This window comes from Benincasa hispida, chromosome 3 (genome assembly GCF_009727055.1).
Source record: "Benincasa hispida cultivar B227 chromosome 3, ASM972705v1, whole genome shotgun sequence".
NCBI classification, from domain to species: Eukaryota; Viridiplantae; Streptophyta; class Magnoliopsida; order Cucurbitales; family Cucurbitaceae; genus Benincasa; species Benincasa hispida.
This window is the reverse complement of record NC_052351.1, coordinates 15,555,656-15,573,496: the sequence shown is the minus strand read 5'-3', so window position 1 is coordinate 15,573,496 and position 17,841 is coordinate 15,555,656. Positions and strand designations below refer to the sequence as shown.

The window sequence follows — 17,841 nt, the reverse complement described above, 5'->3', positions numbered from 1 at the left end:
CGTTTAATTCAGGGTACCCTAAACACATAAATTTTAAAATACGGAAAATTAACTGAAAAAGAAAATCCCTAATACCTAAACTCTATAAAAAAACAAGTCCATGAAAAGAAAAATGTAAAACATGGAAAGAAAAAAAAAAACATATGAACTCAAATGCAGAAGCGGTTTCTAGTCCCATTGACATTGTCACGGATTCTTCTTGTAACGCCCGAGTATCCTTGCCCTTACCTAAAAAACATGTAAACATAAATGATGAGTATAAAATACTCAGTAACTGACCCCATTACCGGGATCAAGCTATGCATTCACATTGTCTCACTCTAATATATACATATTTAGTGGCCTAATGGCACATCATCAAATAAAACATGATAATGAACCTGTCGAATCACTGAGTCGTAGCAAGCCAAATGAACCCATCGATTCATGCATGCCTAGTAGTCTAATGGCACACCGTCAAATAAAACATAAAACTAGACCCATCAATCCTCTATATCAAAACACGCATCAAGGCGAGGCGATATACGTCCCCTACTAGTCTAACATTCGTCATATACAAAATCTCACAAGAGGTCCCACAACATAAAATATAATATAATACATAATGCAACATGCTCATAATCTACATCAATTTCATGCATTAAATGGGTAATGCATAATCCAATTCTCGCTACCAATAATTCAATAAATAACTGGAAATTCTTAACTAGGACAAGGCACGAAAGTACCGGTAATGGCATCACTTACCTCAAAGCTTAAGCTCAAATACAAACAAAATAATCCCCTTCTTGGCTTGGAAATCTTGGATCAAGGTCTTTAATGCAATATACAACATTAAATTTCAACTTTTGGGGCCAATTCCAAAACACACAAAATTTGTTCCCACAATCTTCAAATAACTTACCCAAATCTTGCCAAGATCGCCCTTAAAAGTATTGGATCACGGGCTAGAAACACCTCAAAATCTCAACTTCAAACTCCTAAATTAAATTAAACAAAACTAAGAATCAGAATCCCCAATTTTCAGCAATGATTGATGACATCAAATGGTTTCAAACCTCAATACTTACCATGAACGTACCAAAATGCTTCAAATCTTATTGGGTTGTGACTTAAAACATCTTTGGAATTCAATCAAAATCCAAATAATCCGACAAGCAAAGGAGGTTGACGGCACACAAACCGACTGGCTAGATGACACGTACGACAGTCTGGCACGACGAGACGCTCCACGACAACCTGCCTGTTGTAGGGGTGTTCATGGGTTGGGTTGAAAGATTTTTAGACCCAACTCAATTATTCGGTTTGTAAATTTCTTCAACCCAAATAATCCTTATTAAAAAATGAACCCAATCCGGTTGGGTTGGTTCGGGTTAATTGGGTCATTTATTTAAAATTTTGTTCTAAAAAGAATCAAAACATAAATATGTAAAAATCTAATTTAATTATTTTCATATATTGAATTAAGATTAACAGTTCAATTTCAATTTATATAGTGAAAATTTTCTTTCTAAAGTGTAAAGAAACTACTTTTAAGACTTGTTGAAGAATAAATTATTAAAAAAATATTGAAAATTAAATCAAATTAAAATCAATATTTGTATAAATAATTGTGTTATAAGAAACAAAAAAATATATATTTAAAGTTAATAATAAATTCGGATTGGTTCGGATTAGTGTGGGTTATATTAGGTGAACCCATGAATTTCCAATCCAAATTGCACGATTTGAGTTAAATTGATCGATTTGTTCGGATCTTCGGATTTTTTAACACCCTAATAGGTGGTGCAACATCCCTGGATTAGAGCGACAATGGCCTTCATCGTGTATACAACTGGAATCCGACATGAACTTGGCTGGGCAACGATTGGGCGAGCAAACGGCAGGGGAAGAGAGATCCGACCGTGGCAGCCTTGGACTGGTCGAGAAGAAAAATGCGAAGAGGGGGGCGGGGGGTGTGTTCCATGCGCCTGAAGAGGGAGAGAAGGTTTTTTTTTTTCTTTAGTTTCACGCTTACTGAAATAACCCTGTGTATATATATTTATAAATAAAACAAAAAAAAAAAAAAAAAACCAGCTCCTCAACAAAATTAGAAACTCATATATATATATTCCTCTCCAAAACAAATTCTCAAATTCTCAAATCTCATTTAATGCCTTCTAAAATTCTAACTCCTAACAATTATCACAAATTAAATCCCAAGATTCATTTAAATCCCAAAAAATCAAATCTTCTCTAAAACAAAATCTAAACTAAAACCGAACCAATCAAAATCATTCAATTACCTAAGTTTTAACTTTAGAATTTCAAAATTGAAGGAAATAAAAATTCAATATAAAAAAATTTAAATTTAACTAGATCTCGAAGATGTTACAATCGGTGTAAAAATAGAAAGAAATAAATGGTGTAAGAATGGACCAAGAGAAAAATCCCGCTTCAGGCAATAGTCAATGTCGAATACAAATGTCTCAAATCTCTTCTAGTGATTAACATTACAAAATAAAGTTCTAAAAAAAGGGGATGGCTTAGCTTAAACTTCAAGTAGATTTATGTCCATTTTGTTACTTGATGAATGATCGAGTGTAAATACATTTTTCACGTCTCATTCACTGTACAGAACAGTTGATTAAATTATCACAAACCCCAATTACACCAAAAATAGTGGCCACGTGATTCGCGCTATTTATTCAGCCAACTTCAAGAATTTTGCTACAAAAAGCCCACTTGTCTGTGATGTCAAAGGATCAAAACGTAAGGTCTTTGGTATTTGTCCACTCTTGCACGGCCAATTTCTGGCAGCTTCGATCTCCTGCAGCTCTGAATGATTGGAAAGAGAGTAATGGACAGTCTTAGGGCCTATTTGGAGGGGCGTTCAAGTACTTACAGTAACAGTCAGTCTTAGAGCCAATTTGGAATGAATTTTCAAATGTTTTAAAAGACATTTCTAAGAGCTTGGAAAATCAATTCAAGTCTTACCAGAGTTCCATAAGTATTATTCACATTTGTGAATTGCCAAAGACTAGAGAATCTACTGGAAGTATAGAAAACCTTACCTGCGGAAGCATTATTCTTGAGAAACTGTTCCACCACATCCTCATTCTGTGCTAGGGTAAGACTATTCAAAAGAAAGGATAACACTTAGATTATATGGCAAGCATGTGTATGTATTTGTTTCTTGATTTTCAAATTGTTTGTGTTGGGGTTTCAAAATAAGCTGCAGTCAGTGGAAAGAACCTGCAAGTGCTGTAGACTAGTATCCCTCCAGATTTGAGCAACCTAAAGCCATTGGTAAGGAGTCTTAACTGCAACAGAAAAAAGACCAACATACCATTCAATATATTTGTACAAGAGAATTCTTTTTACAGAAAAAAAAGCCATTCAGAAGCAGCGTACAAGAAGGAAATTTAAGTTGTTTCAAAAGATGCTCTCTTTCTGTTAGTGAAGACTTTTGCAAACTTAAAAGTTTTTTCTTTTAATAGGAAAAAGAATTCTCATTAAGAAAAAATGAAATAATACAGGGGCATACAAAAAAAACAAGCCCTCAAAGCAACCCCTAAAGAAAGGGTTTCCAACTAAGCATAATGCCCCAAAAGCAACCCCCTAAAGAAAGGGTTTCCAACTAAGCATAATGTTGTCTATAGAATAATTACAAAAATGCTTCGAAACTGAAGCCCAAAGCGACATATCAAACCTCACTAAGGACCCAATCTCACTAGGGTCCTTTTCCAGACCTCTAAACACCCTATTGTTCCTCTCTCCTCAAACATCCCACAACACCTCCCCTCCAAAAAAAAAGAGAACCACAAAACACAACCCTTCTCTTTGAAAAGCGGATGGAGGAGGAACTCCCCAATCGTCGCACAAATATCCCTTTGGCCAGCTAAGTAAACATCAAACTCTTGCAGAAAGCAAATCCACACAAACCTCGTGAATTGACAGCCCCAAAGAAGGTGATCCACGTTTTCCTCTGTTTGGCAAAGAATACAACAGAAAGGACTCGTTCACAAGGACCCCTTCTTAGCAAGCCTATCCAAGGTGTTCACATGGCCAAGCAAAACCTGCCAAGTAAAGAACTTAATTTTCTTTGGTATCTTAATCCTCCAAACCACATCAAAGACCGACTCACAAACAGGAGAGGAATCCAACATCGACCTAAAGAAAGATTTACAGGAAAAGCCCTCAAGAGGATTAGGCTTCCAGACTCGAATATCCCTTTCCCTCTTCCCTGAAATTGCATTCATCCAACAATAAAAGAAGAGAGCCAACCTCCATCGTCTCTCTATCAGATTAATGACGGTTAGAAATAAGGGGTTTTGTTAATAGTTTATAGCTCCAAGGGTATTTTAGTATTTTACCTTACCCTAGATTTATTTCCTTTTTTGTATTAGGGTTTGCTAGAGTTGATAAATATGGCTTCTCTTGTAACTTTCATTTTATGTTAAAATAATAAAAAGAGACTCTCTATCGTGGTTTTTTCTCCCTGTTCTAGGGTTGTCCATGTAAACTTAGTGTTATATTTTCTATCTTTTAACATGGTATCAAAGTGTGGTGATGAAACCCTAGCCGCCATCGGTGAAAACCAACTAGTGCAAGATCACCTTAGTTTTGCACCAATCCCGCTTCCGCCACAGCTGCCGATGGGGCCTCCAACCACCATCGCCGCCAACACCACTGCTGCTACTGCCGTCCAAGCTACCGTTGATCGGTATCTTCAGTCCTTGCATATCCGTCCAACTCTAACGCCGCCACAACCCTTTGATGGAAACCCTAGCGCTACTGCCCTTTTTCACAATGTTGTCGGCATTCCTCCTTTGTTATCGAGTGCTGCTACTATCCATCCCCCCAACCTTGCTGCCAGTAGCCAAAACATACACCTTGAAGCCGAGATTGGTGAGTCATCCACCTACCACAGAGGTAAATCCCCTGCCGCCGGCAACAAGTCCCCTCGGTAGCCATTGGGAATTCCCAACTCCTTTCCCTCCAGCCGCAAGCAACCTACCTGTAGTCATCGGGTCTTCCTCATCATGCGCCGCCTAGTTATGAACATCAAGGTTCGATTGGTCTATCTCCGATAATGGTTCGACAACAGTTGGCTAATCTTCAGGCAAGTTTTCAACAACAAATCGCTGCTCTTGGGGCAACCTTAGGTGCTTCCACAAACTTAAATTCCAGTACAGTAAATTCTAACATTCCTTCCGATCTACCGATGTATCCAAAGAATCTGGTGACCTTTTTCCCTACTTTAACTACTACAAACTATTTGTCTGGATCTATGGGAAATTCCTCAAGGTTAATTGCAAGAGAAAAGTTGAATGGTCAGAATCATTTCTCCTCGTCTCGGTCCATTACAATGGCTCTTGAGGGGGGTCACAAGTTTGGGTATCTAACTGATGAGATACCAAGACAGGCCAGGGGATCCTCAAGAGCGCATTTGGAAAGAAGAAGACTCCCTGCTTCGATCACTACGGATTAATAGTATGGAACCTCAGATAGGAAAATCGTTCTTGTATGCTGCGACTGCTCGAGATATCTGGGATACAGTTCAGAAATTATATTCTAAGAGGCAGAATGCATCTCGTCTTTATGCTCCAAACAAGAGATGATGAATGTCACTTCATACTTTAACAAATTGTCCCTAATCTGGCAGGTGATAGACCCGTGTCGTGAAATTATCTGGGATTGTCCTTGTGGAGGTGTCCAGTATTCCAAGATTGAGGAAGCCGATCGTGCTTATGATTTCCTAACTGTTTTGAACTTCAAGTTCGATGTAGTGCGAGGCCGTATATTGGGACAAAGGCCTATACCTTCTCTTATGGAAGTGTGCCCTAAGGTTCATCTAGAGGAAGACAGAGTCTGTGCTATGAACATCATGACTGTATTTGCTGTTGATTCTACTGCTTTCAATGCAAAATTATTTGGTTTTGATAGTGACAAGAAAAATGGGAAACAGACCTCAGTTTGTGAACATTGCAAGAAACTCTGACATACGAAAGATCAGTGCTGGAAGTTACATGGTAGACCACCGAATGGTAGAAGACATCCTCCAAATGACAAGCCCAATCCTGATCGGGCTCTTATGAGTGAATCTGCGAGTGTCTCTCAATCACAACATCAAGTGAATTTCCAAAGTGACCCTAGTGTCTCTTCTCTTAGTGTCGTTGCTCAATCAAGTACCTCTCAATCCTTAAGTATTCTCAGCATAAATGGTAAGAAACCATGGATATTTGATTCAGGGACTACAGATCATTTGACTGGATCTTCTAATAATTTTCTATCATATCTTCCAAGTGTTAGTAATGAAAAGATTCAGATTGCAGATGGGTCCTTTGCTCCTATTGCAAGCAAGGGTCATATTTCTCCTTTTGATGGTTTAACTTCATAGAATGTGCTACATGTACCTAAAATAACTTACAATTTACTATCTATTAGTAAGATAACTAGAGATCTAAATTGTCAAGTTCCCTTCTCACCAGATAATGTTTTCTTTCAGGACTTGAGTTCGAGGAAGACGATTGGCACTGCACGGCACAATAGGGGGACTCTTTTTCCTTAATGATGATGCTTTCTCTAGGAATTGTTACAAGACTAGTTTGTTGTCTTCTTATTTTTCAACTTCAGAAAAAGATTATCGTGGCATTTTCGCCTTGGTCACCCAAATTTTCAATATATACAATATTTATTTCCTCATTTATTCAATAAAGATGATATCTCTTCTCTGTCTTGTGATGTGTGCATTCGTGCAAAACGGCATAAGGTTACCTTTCCATCTCAACCTTACAAACCTTCTCAACCCTTCACCCTTATTCATAGTGATGTTTGGGGTCCCTCGAGTATTACCATCTCTTCAAGGAAACGTTGGTTTTGTGACCTTTATTGATGATGATACCTATCTTACATGGGCTTTTCTCCTCACTGATAAATTTGAGGTTTCATCGATATTTCAACAATTTTATACTACTATTGAAACTCGGTTCAACACCGAAATTGCTATTATTCGTAGTGATAATGATCGTGAGTTCCTTACTCATACCCTTCGTGATTTTCTATCCTCTAAAGGCATTGTCCAACAAAGCTCGTATGCCTATACCCCTCAATAGAATCGCCACCTCCTCGAGGTTGCACTGTCTCTCATGTTGTCCACTTCACTTCCATCTTACTTATGGGGGGATGCAGTTCTGACTGCAACTCATCTTATTAATCAAATGTCTTCTCGTTTCCTCCAACTCCAAACCCCTCTTGAATGCCTCAAGGAGTCATACCCTACCACACGGCTTATTCCTGATGTCCCTCTCCAAGTATTTGGGTGCACTGCCTTTGCCCGTAGTCATGACTCTAACCAAACTAAGTTTACCCCTCGTGCTCAGAAATGTGTCTTCATTGGGTATCCCCTTCACCAGCGAGATGATAAATGCTTCCATCCTTCTTCCCGAAAATAATTCACCTCCATGGATGTAACGTTCCTTGAGGATAAACCTTTCTTCCCCATTAGTCATCTTCAGGGGGAGAGTACTGGTGAAGAGACTAACTGATCCACATCTTCAGTCCCTACTGACCTTCCTAAACTCCTTCCTGAACCCATCTTGAGTGCCCATGACATCGTTCTACCCACTAAACAAGTCCCTTGGATAACTTACTACAGGAAGAATCTCATAAAGGAAATGGTGTCTCCTACTGCTCCGCCAGCTTCGGTCCATGAATCTGAACCAATACAAGCTCAAGGTACTACTAGTCTTGATAATACTAACTTATGTGTTGAGGATGATATTGTTGATTTGGCTGAGAATGACTGGACTGATATGTTAGTTCCACAAAATAACAGGGTTGCAAGCAGTGATGAGACTTCGACAGAAATACAAGAGGGTGAGACTCTTCCAGAGGCTGAAAAATGTAATCAAAATCCTATTACGTATGAAGATTCAGACAAAACAGGGGATTATGATATCTCTCTTGACATGGCCATTACATTGAGAAAGGGCACCAGGTCCTGCACCATGTACCCCCCATGCATAGCTTTCTGTCTTACAATAATTTGTCTTCTGAGTTTAGGGCATTCACTATCAACCTTGATACAGCAACAATACCGAAAAACATACATATTGTTATGGAAATTCCTGAGTGAAAGACTGCCGTCATGAAAGAAATGAGAGCTCTTGAAAAGAATAATACGTGGGACCTTGTAGCTCTTCCTAAATGGCATAAAACAGTTAGGTGCAAGTGGATGTTCACTTTGAAGTATAAATCAGATAGAACTCTAAAGAGGTAGAAGGCCAAACTTGTAGCAAAAGGGTTTACTTAAACTTATAAAATAGATTATTCTAAGACTTTCTCCCCTGTAGCGAAGTTAAACATGGTTCGGGTCCTTCTTTCTGTTGTAGTTAATAGAGACTGGTTTCTCCATCAACTTGATGTAAAAAATGTATTTCTAAATGGTGAATTAGAAGAGGTTTATATGAGCCCTCTCCAATGTTTTGAAGCTCAGTTTGATCAGTAGGTTTGTAAACTCGGGAAGTCTTTGTATGGCTTGAAACAGTCCCCGAGAGCGTGGTTCGACAGGTTTACTACCTTTTTTAAGTCCCAAGGTTTTACTCGAGGACACTCTGATCACACGTTTACAAAATGGTCAGTATCTGGGAAAATTGTTGTTCTAATGTGTATGTAGATGATATTGTCTTGTCAAGAAATGATACTGATGAGATCACCAGGGTAAAAAAGAAAATGGTTGACGAGTTTGAGATCAAAGATCTAGGGAATCTAAAGTATTTCCTTGGAATAGAGGTGGCAAGATCAAGGGAAAAGATCTCTGTCTAACAACAGAAATACACTCTTGACTTGATAAAAGAAACAGGTATGACTGGATGTAGACCTACTGACATTCCTATTGAATTCAATGCAAAACTGGAAGATTCTGTTGACAAAGTTCCTATTGATAAAGAGAGGTATCAACGTCTAGTGGAAAAGCTGATTTACTTATCTTACACTAGACCAGATATTTCCTATGCTATCAGTGTTGTTAGTTAGTTTATGCAGGCACCCTATGAAGAACATATGGAAGCTGTGAATTGGATTCTGAGATATTTGAAAAGCCCTCTGGGTAAAGGTTTGATGTTCTGGAAAACTAACAGGAAATGCATTGAGGCCTATACCAACTTTGATTGAGCAGGATCAGCTATTGACAGAAAGTCTACTTCTAGATATTGTACTTTTGTGTGGTGTAACCTAGTTACTTGGAGAAGTAAGAAGCAAAGTGTTGTTGCTAGAGGCAGTGTTGAAGCTGGACACAGAGCTATGAGTTTGGGAATCTGTCAAGAAATCTAGTTGAAGAAAGTTCTATCTGATCTTCACCAAGACAATGTTTTACCTATGAAGCTCTATTGCAATAATAAAGCGGTTATAAGCATAGCCAATAATCCTGTAAAACATGATAGAACAAAACATGTGGAGATTGCTAGACACTTTATAAAAGAGAAACTAGACCATGCTGTATTTCGTATATTCCATCTAATCAACAAGTTGCTGATGTTCTCACCAAAGGGTTACTCAGGCAAAGTTTTGACTCATGTATTAGCAAGTTGGGTTAGATTTACATCTACGCCCCAACTTGAGGGGGAGTAGGGGCTTTGTTGATTGTTTATAGCCCCGAAGATATTTTAGTATTTTACTTTACCCTAGGTTTATTTCCTTTTTTGTATTAGAGCTTGCTAGAGCCTATAAATATGGCTTCTCTTGTAACTTTCATTTTATGTTAAAATAATAAAAAGAGACTCTCTATCATGATTTTTTCTCCCTGTTCTAGGATTTTTCACGTAAATTCAGTGTTCTTTATTTTCTATCTTTTAACAATGACGACAAAAACCAAAAGAAGAGGACACAGAGCTCCCCAACCACACAAAAAAGTCAGAGATCGGACGATTTTTTTGTAAAACTTAAAAGTTCAAGAGGAGTTCAGAGGAGAAGAAGAAAATAAGAACTACATTATTCTGAAGGTCTACATTTAATAAGACCAAAGTGTCATCACCCACTTGCCATTGATAAGGAAATGTAATCTTTTGTCCATCTACAGCCATTTTCATTTCTAATGCACGGACATCTGGCATTAACATCAATTTTATTTTAAGATTGAGCAAGAGATTAGGAAGATTCTAACAGAATAAGCGGAAAGTACATTTTCTTATCAAAGATTAAAACAGTCCCAAATAACCTGATTAACTTTATGAGTACCTGAAGTACAGTCAAACTATCTGTTCTCTCAGCATCCAGTACTCTGCGCTGAAGAGATGTCCAACCCCAACTTTCAAATTTCTGTATATGCTTTATAGAGCCATCATGAGTGCACTCAGCATCAACTAGGACCTAAATAAATGTCAACATCATCAATCCAGAAATTCGCTAGATGATACCAAAAGCACAAGATTGGCAATTGTTAAAGAAAAGAAAGGAGAAGTGGGGAGGACAATAAGCACAACGCAGCTCACCCTATCATACCCATAGCTCAAAAACGCACTTTCTGGAGGGCTTCGGAATATCTCACTCTTAGTGAACCCAACCACACCAGACTTCGGCCCATAAAAGATGAGTTCTGGATCCTGAAACCTCTGGACTAACTCTCCAGCAACATTTTGTTTTGCTTTGGCTGCTTTTTTCCTTTCCTTCCAAGATTTTCGGGACGTCCACTCCTTCAATCTGTCACCACTATCTTCTAATGTAGATTCACCTACATGAGACTAAACAGATCATAACTAATTAAAGAAACAGAAAGATGATTAGTTGCTCATTACAATTTAATAATAAATGATAAAGTTATTTAGATCGAAAAGTGGTTACCTAATCTAGACTCTGAAGTAACGTTCACAGGAATGAGAGAAAATGTTGCACCATCAGCAACAAAAAGTCGGCAAATATCACCAAGAGCATATTTTTGCAGCATTGTTCTACAAGCAGCTAAACGATGCTGTGAAACATCTACTCCAGTCACAGAACCCAAACCATCAAGAAGGTCTACGATCATGCAAAGTTTGGCCCCTGAATGTAATGACATGCAAATGTGAGAACTAGATGGCTGATTGATTAGTTGTTCAAAAATCTAATATATGGTAAGTTGCACCATATTTATTGTTCACTACGCAAGCATGTCGCATTAAATAAATGACAATAAACCACTTGCTCCACTCTATTCCAACTCTTGAGTTAAACTCAAGACCATATTTTTTCCTGCATTAAATTGTCTCTCATCGTCAAAAGAAAATTATTTATGTGAATGGCCAGAAATCCTTTTCCTTCATTTTATCAAGTTTTTACAGTTGAACCTTCCAGACTATGAATCTCTTGATGCCTTCCACGTTCAACATGCTTCCAAATTTCAACATTGTCTAAACTGAGTAAATGAAGGTCCCGTCTTTTAGCCTAAACTTTTTTCTGATTGAGAGGATCAGATGTTCTGGTCTAGAACTTTCCCATCATTGAGGCTCCTACTTGTCATTGATCTGCTTGAAATTATGAAATCCATGTGTCGCATGGAAGTCTCGAGCTTGTTTATTTTATTTGAATGTGATTAAAATTACTGCAGGTATGGTACGGTTAAATAGGTCATGACTTAGTTGTCAACATTGCGGAGAAGAAAAAGCTTTCCCCTCTATCCACATGCAACCTAAAAACATCAAATTGTTGGTGATTTTACCATTTACACTATTTTTATTATCCTCCTTGGTCCTTAGATAAACCTAACAATGAAGTTGGCAGCAATTTGACAGTTCTACGTCACTTTCATCTAGGTATTGTACATAGTCACATGTATAATTAACTATATGCTAAAAAGTCAGAAAAAAGAGCATTACCTGGAGCTGCACAAAGATCAAGGACATGATTTCCCGGTAAAATGTCTAAGGCTGTAACAGCAGCACCGGAAGCTGCATCAATTCCATATATCTGAATGAAGAAAAAATGGTAAATATCTAAAGAAGAAATATCAAACGTACGTTACAAGTTACGGAAATTTATAAACAAATACCAAAAGGAAGACTGATATAAGCAATTCTTTCCCACGATTAGCATGGGTTGTGCATAAGCACGTACTTAAAAATTTTCACAAAGTCCCGTATTACTAAGAACAAATATCCGATTACCAAAAGTGATACTGAAGTTCCTCACCTTGCCTGTCTTGTAAGCATGGGAACCAGCAATTTGCACAACGGGCGGGAGCGAATAGAATCCAGGCAGCCAAGTGACTTTCTCGAGCTTGCACTTGATCTCGGCCTCTATCTCCTCCACATCGGCTTCATACCCAGGCTTCAACCTTGCCATTGAGACAAATTAAACAAAATAGATAACCAAAAACATTAACCACCAATTTGAATTAACTGGGCATCGGAGTACCTGACATAACGAGGAGTTGAATCAGTAGCGGCATAAATGGAAGGGTCCAGACCATTCTCCTTCAGAAAATCAAGAAACGCCGCCGGCAACGGCGATGTAGAAGGTTCCTCCATAAATTAGGACTGTAAGCCAAAGCCGAAATCAATGGAAGAAAGAAAGTGGGGTGATTTGAATCCTTGAAGTAGGGTTTAGAACGGTCGCGGCGATTCGTAGAACTGGGAGTGTACGTTTTGAAACGGCGGTTCCGGGGCGCGATTTTGTGCCACGGTCTCGTCCAGCGAAAGTCCGCATGGTACCTTTGTTTTCGTTAAATTTAGAAAATAGGGTCATCCGTAAAATTCACCTATAAATTAGGGGTTTTTTTTTTTTTTTTTTTTTGGGTATGGATAGCTCTTTTGTTTGGGCCAAATAAAAAATGGGTACATTTTTTAAATGGAATGGAAAGTGGCTTTTTGTTTACTTCAGCATCCTATGAATTTACTCATTCGACCCTAAAACTCATCTGCATGATATGAATTATAAGTTTTCTTGATATTCGATACTTGATCCTCGATACTTGATGCTCAATGTTTGGTGCTCTATTCTCTATATTTTATGTTATATGATATATGTTATACACTAGTTACATGCTACTCGATCCCCGATCCTCAACACTTTATGCTCTATGCTATATACGAGCTACACGTCACTCGATCCTCGATACTCTAAGTCCTATGTAGTATGCTCTATGTTCGATTCAGAAGTTCACTTGATGCTCGATGCTCTAATGTTATATACTCTATGTTTGATGCTCGATTCAAAGAAACGCAAACAAAAATGCAAAGAATGGAGAAAAAAAGAAGAAATGCACAAAAAACAACAAAAGAAAAAAAGGAAGAAGAAATGCAGAAAGAAAAACGAAAAAATAAATCACAAAAATAAATGAAAAATGAAGAAGAAGAAACTCAGAAAAAAATGAAAAAAAAAAAACGTTGCAAAACGAATAAATAGAAGAATAATGCATTTAGGGTTAAAGTGGTAATTTTACACAATGGTGACATAAGCAGAAGGCCAAATTGCATTGGTTTTCAAAATGATACCCATTTTTCATTTGTACCTTTTATTTTGGGTCTTCTATGTCATTTTTCCTATAAATTATGGTGTATTCTTAAACTTATAAAGATAAAAGTAAAGGATTTCTTTGGTTTTATTTCATGTAGAAAGCATCATATAATCTTCTTTCTTCCATAGAAAATCTTTTAAAGAGAGGAATGGAGGATATACTTGTTTGTCCATTTTGTCAAATTTTCAATGAAGATAGTCGATCTCATTCTATGGAGCTGCTGAAGAGCTAGGGAGATTTGGAGATTTGCATGGAAGAAACTGAAGTCCCGTAATAACATTAGGGTATGCTTTGCAGACCGCTGGTTGGAATTAGATTCATCCTATTCACAGAAAGAGCTTGAACTGATCTCTATATGTTGTTGGGCACTATGGTCTGACAAAAACAAAATTATTCACTACTCATCTGTACCTGATGTGTTGGCACATAGTAGATGGATTCTAAACTATTTTGAAGAAGTTTCAAAGAAGATGAATGTAACGTTCCCACTTTTTAGGATGGGCATTGGACCATTACTACATGCAAACATAAATCTCAAAACAACTCTTACACAAAATTTAATTAAATCAAAAGAATTTCATAAAACAAATTTCTAAAATAAAGTCTCAAAGAACATAAGTTTTTGTTCGGGTACCTCTAACTCAAGTTTGAAATAAATTATTTAAACAAATAAATAATCAAATAATAATAAATATTTGACCTTTAAACCAAAACATGTCAATTTAAGAAAATAAGTGCAGAAGCGATGTCAAGTCACAAGTGAAGGAGTAATATATAACATGCAACGGAAGAATTCAGAATGAATAAGCACTTAAACTACATTGAGTTTTAAACATGTCATTCATATGACATTCATAAGGTTTGAAAAACATATTACTTTTGAAGATCTCTTCCACGAATTTAGTAAAATTTCACCAAGATTGAGCTTGAATCTTCAAGAAGACCACCATCAAGATCTTCTCCACTATGCTCAAGAAGGAATTTGTAGTGAAAACACTCAAACCAAGCTGAATTGTGGATGGACTAGTGAAGGTTGAGTAGGGTTTTCAGATTTTTTACTTCAATAAGTAAACTCAGAATCGTGTCTAATCTTTCTGCATGGAGCTTCTATATATAGATAGAAATCATGCAAACCAATATGGTTGTATGGGTGGCACCGCCTACTTGGTGATTATTACATAATTCAATTGGATTTTTGTGAGAATGTATTAAAATGAAGTTAGTGGATTTTCCCCAAATTTTGGAAAAATCCACTAACATGATTTCAAATAAAATCATTTCATTTTATTTTTAAATTATTTTTATATAATTAATTCAAAAATAATTAATTAAAATAAAACTATTTTTAATTTTTAATTAAAAGAATATTAATTTAATATCTTAATATTAAATTAATAAAACACCAATTTCACCAATATAAATCAATTTCATATTTAAATCATAATTTAAATATTAATTGATTTTCTAATTTTATTTAATTTCAATTAAATTAAACATTTTTAATTGTATCATATACAATCAATTGAAAACCCTTAAATTGAATTTGAACGTTTCAAATTCATAACCCTAATTTCATACATCAATACTCAATTTATTATTCCAATTTAAGAGCTAGTAGATGGACCTACAGATCTTGGGCTCCAACGATTTGTAATTAATTCTTTAAACTCTTTAATCAAATTAATTACTATTCGTTAACTATCAAGGGACACCTTTATAGCTCGATAGTTGCACTCTCCTCACTGTAGATATATTTTTGTCCATGTAAACCATAATCAGTAAGTCGATCATTCATAAGTCGTTCATAATTACAGTTGGGTCAAAATTATCGTTTTAACCCTGTAAATACATTTTGTTCCTCAAGTTCCCACAGATCTTCTAATGAACAATTGATTCATAATACTACTTACGAATCATGTCCCTCTCTATTATGAGGAGGGGCCCTAATTGTTCAAGACCTGGAATCAGCACTTAAGAGAACAACCTATCTGCTAACCCTAAAATGGGTAGGAGTGATTTCCATCTTGCAAGGCTATGTCCCTAGCTATCTATCCGATCTTATCCTCAAAATGGAAGGCTTATTGAGCAGTGCTGTTGGACTACTCTCACCCATACAGATCAAAGGATAATCCCAAATAAACAGGAGTTCATGGCTAGCTCAGGATTAAGATCGAGTTATCCTAGGTTACTTTAGTATGAAATAGTCAGTTTTAATAGTAAACGGTCGTTATAAAGAAAAGTGACTATTTCGTGGTTCAGTTTATGCAAACTCGTTGCATAGGATGCCCCCACTCACATATCTCTACATGAATGATTTGTAAATCACATTATTTGTATTACCTATACAAATGGGTCGCATCCAATAGTGTTACCAAGATGAGATATCCAATATCATCCGTATACTTATACACTATTTAGGCTATATAATATTAACTTGATCTTGTTTATGTCACCACATAAAGTTAATGTATTCATACTATAGTCATGGATATGTTTATTGGATTTTCATAATAGAATGCAATATCAACAACTTTATTGAATTAAATATTCAATAATATTTTATTGATAAATAAAATGTTTAACACACAATTTACGAATTGCGAGTTTTAGGACATTCTTAACACCAAGGCCCGATCACGGATTCCTCTCGTCATCTATCGTTTTTTCATTTCCTTTACCTAAAAAAAATATAGACAAAGGAGTGAGTATAAAAATACCTAGTAAGTGATCCGCTACTGGGCCTACTAAGTGTATAAGTTAGTATCCCTATCACGACAAAGGTGTGCATCCCGACATAGGCATAGGCATAAGGGACGAACCTAAAGGCATGTTTTCATTGGAAGTGACTCCAAAGAGACACAATAACATATCGTAGGTGGCGATCCCATAAGGACGCCAAAACATACTCAGGGGATGAATACAGTACGATAGGGGTGCTAACAGCCATCATCAGTCTACATGCAACATACATGGTCCAAGTTCATATAAAGTGACAACATAATATAATAATCATAGTAACATATCTCATGAGTTTCCAAAACAGTCACAATAATTCATCCATCAATCAAACATAACAAAATATTCACATAATATCATATTTTTTGTAACATAAACATAGGCTTCCAAAACACCCTCAACAGTTCAATCATAGCAAGTTATAGCAATTCAATCCATCAAAATAGAATCATGCTTTCAGGCACAATCCTAACACCAACTTTGGTTCGAGGGTGACCTGGTAGTAAATCACTTACCCAACTAGCTTTGAACTTAAGTCTGTTGGGTTTTATGCCCTAAAACTTGTAGATAGTGAATATAATTAAATGACCGTCATCAATAAATAGTTATTAATGTCTTTCTCAATAAGTATTATTGATGTATTATTTAATTTTGTCTTATTCACCCTAAAATCCAATAGACTAACATCCTAGGTTGTCTTATGAGTTTTGAAGTGTATGTAGAAACATATAGGGATCAATGTTCAAGATACAACCTAAAGGGTCTATAGTATAGAGATAAGGTTGGGTACCTTATCTTTGTAACATTATGGATACAACCCACTTTGTATCTGATACAAGCGCAGTGATCCAATGCGTTCGTGTAGGAGACACGCGATTTGGGGTATCCTGTGTAATGAGTTTGCACAAGATCGAACTATGAAATAGTAACCACTAGATGTAACTCCATTGACTAGTTAGATTTTTATTTCAATAGGATGACTTAGGCAACTTAGTCTTACTCCTGAGTATATTATGAATTTCTATCCACGAGAGATTGTCCTTTGATTTGTATGGGTGAAAGTGACCAGTTCGCCGACTCAATATGCCTACCATTTTGGGGACAAGACCAAGTACATAGTTGGGAACATAATCATATAAGATGGATTTCACTTCTTCCTGACTTCAGGGTGAGTAGATGAGTGTTCCCTTAAGTGGTGTCTCCGAGACTTGAACAAAGGGTCATACACTCTCACTGGCCCGATAGGGTTTTTGTTTAATGATTAGACCATAAATAGGTTGTTCATTAGAGGAGCACTGGTACTTAAGGATGTAGAGGTAACCTAAGGGTAAAACGGTAATTTGACCCAGTTAGTGTTACGAATACTCGTGGAGGACTAACTTGCTGTTATTGATGTATATCCGTGAACATAGAAACATATTTATAGTGAGAAGAGTGCAGTTGTGAGTCTTTAGTGGAGTGTACCCACATTTAATGAATATTGATTAATTTGGTTAATGAGTTTAGCCAATCCTCACATCGCTGAAGCTTCTGATCTGCAAGACCATTAGGTCCCCTTTCTGGCTTGTAAAGGATATTGAGGTAATCTGTCATTAAATTGAATTTGAAATGTTCAAGTTCAGAATTAGGAATTT

General features: G+C 36.7%; 1 protein-coding gene across 1 annotated transcript; it reads right to left on the bottom strand.

Moving 5' to 3' along the window:
* Positions 1 to 2,458: 2,458 nt before the first annotated feature.
* Positions 2,459 to 12,670, bottom strand: LOC120072508. The gene is made up of 9 exons (XM_039024885.1): positions 12,370 to 12,670; positions 12,145 to 12,289; positions 11,832 to 11,922; positions 10,822 to 11,019; positions 10,473 to 10,711; positions 10,219 to 10,350; positions 3,235 to 3,302; positions 3,054 to 3,115; positions 2,459 to 2,817 (listed from the first exon to the last, which is right to left on the bottom strand). The coding sequence occupies exons 1-9, from the start codon at positions 12,480 to 12,482 to the stop codon at positions 2,684 to 2,686; spliced, it is 1,182 nt and encodes a 393-aa protein (XP_038880813.1). The 5' UTR covers positions 12,483 to 12,670; the 3' UTR covers positions 2,459 to 2,683.
* Positions 12,671 to 17,841: the final 5,171 nt, after the last annotated feature.

What these genes read in the sequence shown, in the direction of transcription:
- LOC120072508 (XM_039024885.1), bottom strand. Translation starts at nt 12,482, where the DNA reads ATGGAGGAACCTTCTACATCGCCGTTGCCGGCGGCGTTTCTTGATTTT. An exon ending in ATGCTTACAAGACAGGCAAG is followed by an intron (nt 11,923 to 12,144) that starts GTGAGGAACTTC and finishes TTCTTCATTCAG; the next exon opens with ATATATGGAATTGATGCAGC. An exon ending in CAAGAATAATGCTTCCGCAG is followed by an intron (nt 2,818 to 3,053) that starts GTAAGGTTTTCT and finishes CCAATCATTCAG; the next exon opens with AGCTGCAGGAGATCGAAGCT.